The sequence below is a fragment of the Herpailurus yagouaroundi genome, unplaced genomic scaffold, assembly GCF_014898765.1.
Source record: "Herpailurus yagouaroundi ecotype Mexico unplaced genomic scaffold, PumYag 28, whole genome shotgun sequence".
Taxonomy (NCBI): domain Eukaryota; kingdom Metazoa; phylum Chordata; class Mammalia; order Carnivora; family Felidae; genus Herpailurus; species Herpailurus yagouaroundi.
Window position 1 is genome coordinate 109,522,800 of NW_024412376.1, and position 5,298 is coordinate 109,528,097.

Below are 5,298 nucleotides of genomic sequence, written 5' to 3' on the forward strand. Positions count from 1 at the left end.
CGGGGGGCTCCGGCCGCCTTATTAGCGCCCGGCGGGTCGCCGGCAGCCAGCAGACCGCCGCTTTGCGAGCAACAGGAGCCGGCTAGCGTCCCACTCCTCCCACCTCCTCCGCCAGCCTCCTCCTCCTCCCCTTCGGCTCCTCCCGCCCCCACCTCTGTGTGAGCGGCGGAGTCGCCCTCTCGCTGCCTCTTTCTCCCGCTCCCGCTCGCTCGTCTCTCTCGCTAATACTTCCCCCTGCTGTGCTCCAGGGCACCCAAGCATTCTCCGCGCTAACCTTAGGGACCAATGGTGCTCGAAAAGCCTAGGAAAAGCTGCTTCGGGCGCAGATAGTTGGAAGCCCCTGGTCCCTTCCCCCTCTCCCGGCGCAGCCCGTGCCCGGCTCGCAGCACCTTCTCGCTCCTGCACACTCTGTTTGGGAGGACGGGGTGAGAAGGTGAAGTGGAAAGAACTGCAGAGCAGAGGGGGCCAGTCTCAGAGCTCAAATTTCATTTTCATTGAAGCAAATCACAGAAGATCAGTTTTTTTTTTTTATTCTGCATTTTTTCCTTTTTCCTTTTTTTTTTTTTTTTTTAAGAAATTTCTTTTTGGGGGGGGCGGGGGTTTGCTCTGGGCATCTGTTTTGTCCAGTAGTTGAAAAGTGAACTCGACTCGTGATGGTTCTCCTGTCACTTTGGTTGATAGCAGCCGCTCTGGTAGAGGTTAGGACTTCAGCTGATGGACAAGTAAGTGGAAAATAATAACAAGAAAAAACTCAAACCCAACCTTTTCCCGAAAAAGTTCCTCCCCTCTTTCCCCTCCTCTCTTTCCTCCTCCCCCCTCCCACCCTTCCCTGTTATCTTGTGCGTTCAGGAACGGTGTTTGAGGGCTGGGCGCATCGTGCGGGGCTTTCTGGGGTGGGGGGTTGCACTGCAGGGTGGGGGTTATGACTCTGCCTCTGGGAGCCCAAGGCTTGTCACACCTAGGGCTCCCCCCCCCCCCTTTTGCGGCATTCGTAACAGTTCCTGGTGACAAACTGCAGCCAATTCGCATCCTCGCCGGGCCATCTGGGTTTCCCCTTTCCGGAGGGCGGTCTGGGCGCTTGAATGAAGTTCTGGACGCTGGGTCCGGGATCCCAGTGCTCTGGCTGCTGCCGCCGGAGTCGGGTTCGCGGGGCTTTCTCTCCTCCTCACTGACTCACAGCTTTTTCGGGCAGCCGGAGGCGGGGGTTTCAGGAAGTCCCTGGGCCGGACAGGGAGCGATCCAGTAGACACGTGTCCTGGGAGGACCGCGGCCGGGCTGGTGTTTGACAGTTGGGGAGGGGGGCTGGGGACGTTTCCTGCCCTGCGTTTTCGTGGGCAGGGGCTGGAGGCGCCGGCCGCTTTTCTCCCCTCCCCCTCTGCACAACTCCTCCTCTTTTAAAGCTAAGTTGAGTGCGGCTCTGTTTCTTTTCGGCCCAGCCCCCACCCACCCTTTGGAGACTCAAGGTGAAGCCCGATGCGCCTAGAAGAGTCCTTGAGAAGGCTCAGCGGGACGAGCCAAGCCGTTTGTAGTAAATCACATCAGCTCAGGGCCGGTGGGACTTTGGGCACAGAATTTCTCTGTGAGTTTTTGTAGCTTCTCTGCTCTGCCTGGTCTGGCCATAGGTTAAAAACTCGAAGAATGTCTAGTTGATTCTTGACCTCAAATCTGATACCTCAGGCCCCCTTCTAGCTAGAGATTTTCTTTGCTAATCCTCACCCAGTATCTGAGTTTTAAGAAAAGAATATTGAATGTCAGTATTTATTTTTGCTGGCTTCATAAATATTAAAATTAAAACGGGCAAACAACTCCCTGTAACAAACTGTTATTGAAATGGCTCATTCTCTTGCCCCAAGAACCTACAAACCAAGGTGCAGCCTTTAGGCACCAATCCTCGTCTCCAGCATCTCCTGATTAGCCCCTGAAAAGCATTAATGGTAGAAATAAAACGCACGAGGTGATAAGATGAAACCCAGTAACTGTTTCTTTTTACTTTCCCCCCCTCCTTTCCAGGCTGGTAATGAAGAAATGGTGCAAATAGGTAAGCCTTGTTCTCAGATGTCATTCTTATCTTGGTAGAAAGAAAGGGATGAAATTAGCTAATTAAAATATTGTTTCTGAAATTTCTCCCATTGGTGGTTAAAAAATAATTCGTCGTCCAGGAACATTTCTGTTCTTCTCTTCCTCTTTCTGGAGGAAGGTCCCACTTTTCTCAGGTTGAGTTAAAGTGGTATAAAAATTTGCAGTTGGATTTTTTATGCATCAATTTTTTCAGGCTTGTCTTTGGACAAGCCACTGGTAGGTACTTGGCAGATGATGTAGAGATTGGAAGAAGGCATGGAGATAAGTCAAATCAATGTATGTAGCTTTAGGAAGAGTATATCTGATCAGAACAGAAAGCAAAGTGTAAGAATGCTACAAAGAAGGGAAAAATGAAAGACAGGATGAAAATTTTTCTCTTAAAAATTTTCCAGCTTTATTTCTAATTTTTTTTAATGTTTATTTCTTTTTGAGACAGAGAGAGACAGAGCATGAATGGGGGAGGGTTAGAGAGAGAGGGAGACACAGAATCTGAAGCAGGCTCCAGGCTCTGAGCTGTCAGCACAGAGCCCGATGTGGGGCTGGAACTCAGGACCGTGAGATCATGACCTGAGCTGAAGTCAGACGCTTAACCGACTGAGCCACCCAGGCGCCCCATAAAATTTTTCCAGCTTTAAATAAGCCCTCCGATGACTTATCTTATTCCACCTACTTTACAACAATTATCTGCTAATGTGTAAGATACTGCTCAGCATTTGCAAATAACATCTAAAGCTTCAGTATTACCTGATGATGTGGGAATTACTCCCATTTTATGGGTGAGAAGACTGAGGCTCAGAGAGTATAAGTGAATTGTAACAGGTCATTCCAAAGTCCACGTGATCTTTTTTTTTTTTCTTTTTTTGAAGCTGTTTATAATAATATAATAGTTCTGAATTCAGAGACTGAAGGTCATCTGGCCAGAAGACAGGCTCAATTCAGAGTCTTTTTATATACATTTAATTTGGATTACTTTAAAAGATAAATTTTCATTTTGGCAGAATATTAGTCTCTGTAAATTCTGTATTTGTCAAGTGATATTGTAAAGTCATCTTTTAGATGGAAAGTTTTGATTACTGCAAACATAGTTACGTGTCATTGCCTATGTGCTCTGCTCCGGGCGGTGTTAATTGCTTTGTGCAGATTATGTCATCTAATTCTCACAACCATTATGAGGTAGAGACACCATTGTGCCCTTTTTAGATTTGAAGAAATTGAAACTTGGGAGGTTCTGCAGCTACCTGCTGTTGTGCGTAGTGGAGAGCTAAGAGGATTTCATGCTTGCAAACTAATGCAGGAACCCTAAGATCCGGGCTATCTGCATATGTCAGAATGCTGTCGTGTGCAATCTTTGGCATTGCTGGAACTCTTCCCCAAGCTTAGACCTCAGTAGTAAGAATAGGACAAAGGGGAGGAGAGTGACTGAGAACTGCATTAAATATATAGCATCTTTGAAGACATTTGTCATTTGTAACTCATCACATTTAGCCATCAACATATATCTTTAAAAAAAATTTTTTTTTTAAATTTTTAACATGTATTTATTTTTGAGAGATAGAGAGAGACAGAGTATGAGCAGGGGAGGGGCAGAGAGAGACACACACACAGAATTCGAAGCAGGCTCCAGGCTCTGAGCTGTCAGCGGAGAGCCCAACGCGGGGCTCGAACTCACAAACTGCGAGATCATGACCTGAGCTGAAGTCGGACACTCAATCGACAGAGCCACCCAAGCCCCAACATATATCTTTTTAAAGAAGGATTTAAAAAAAAAAATCCTCAAAACAAGTAGAAGAGAAAGTTATCTTCCTTTTTTATTGCTTAATCGTTTGATTACTTACACATCCCAACTTTTCAATATGTAAATTTTTTTTTTTTAATTTTTTTTTCAACGTTTATTTATTTTTGGGACAGAGAGAGACAGAGCATGAACGGGGGAGGGGCAGAGAGAGAGGGAGACACAGAATCGGAAACAGGCTCCAGGCTCTGAGCCATCAGCCCAGAGCCTGACGCGGGGCTCAAACTCACGGACCGCGAGATCGTGACCTGGCTGAAGTCGGACGCTTAACCGACTGCGCCACCCAGGTGCCCCTCAATATGTAAATTTTAAAGCGGTTTTAAGATTATCCATTTTAGGGGCAGCCTGGGTGGCTCAGTCCGTTGAGCAGTGCAGAGCCTGCTTGCGATTCTCTCTCTCCCTCTCTGTCCTTCTCCTGCTCATACTGTCTCTGTCTCTCTGTAAATAAATAAATAAGCCTAAAACATTTTTTAAAAAGATTACCCATTCTATCAAAGGAATAAAATATATTGCTTTGATTAAATTTTCAGATAGAATCAGCAGTCTCTCCTGTAAAGGCCCTGAGTTAGACTTTGGCCCATTCCTTTTACTAATATGAATCACGTTGGTTGCTGGTTTCTACAGGGAAGGAAGTGGCACAGGTGTGCTTAAATTTGGTAGGAAGAAGATAAATAGCAATATGGAAGAGGGGAGGGCAGGGGACTCTAGGATTGTGTTGCTGGAGATTTGCTTACTCCCAAGTGCCTCGGCTTTATGGGGATTCTCTCTTTTATTTGTATCACTTTTATTTACCATTTTCAGGTCGAGTGAAGAAAAGAAATAAAGATAAAAATAGGTTTGATTCATGAGTCTTGTGATAGTAAAAGTATAGCTATCATTTGGCTTTGGGTTATAATCATTTATGTAACTCTTGAAAGGGGTTTAAAAATACATTTAAAAAAATGTGTGTAGTAATGAGACGTCTTTCCCTTGTCCCCATGTGTAAGGGGGTTGCCAGCTTGGAAGTTTGGTCAAATGCCCTCCTCTACATATAATTAAGTAATTTTTTTCCAATAATAAATTTAACAGTGGTTTTATATAACCACTCTTAGAGGTGCCATTTGATGAATGGTACAATTAGGAAAGACTAATAAGACTTGCAGAGTTAATTAATTTCTTGGTCTCCAAATTGGCTAGAGAAGAGTCCATGGTTCTGAATAGTTTCTGCATAATTTAATGTCTCAGGAAGACATACATATTAATTAGTGACAAACCATAAACTATTAGGAAGCTCAATTAAAAAACATAGTTTCTGTTGAGGTATCATATACATGCAGGATAGTGCATATGAGTGTACCCCTTGCTGATTCTTCATGAAACGAACAGTCCTGTGTAACTAGCTTCTGGAACAGTATTAGCATGGATGCCACCTTCTCAGCACTATCCTT

The 5,298-nt window shown here is 45.0% G+C and overlaps 1 protein-coding gene across 2 annotated transcripts in view; it reads left to right on the forward strand.

Annotated features, from left to right (window-relative positions):
• The first annotated feature begins 26 nt into the window (after positions 1 to 26).
• Positions 27 to 5,298, forward strand: part of ADAMTS3 (ADAM metallopeptidase with thrombospondin type 1 motif 3) — a 278,234-nt gene continuing 272,962 nt past the window's right edge. The window contains exons 1-2 of one of the 2 annotated variants that reach the window (XM_040481522.1): positions 27 to 722; positions 2,011 to 2,038. In XM_040481522.1, the coding sequence (XP_040337456.1) occupies positions 654 to 722; positions 2,011 to 2,038 (97 nt within the window). In that variant the 5' untranslated portion in view covers positions 27 to 653. Of the gene's footprint in view, positions 723 to 1,230; positions 1,580 to 2,010; positions 2,039 to 5,298 lie in introns of those variants that run through there. The other variant, XM_040481533.1, reaches the window with a different exon arrangement.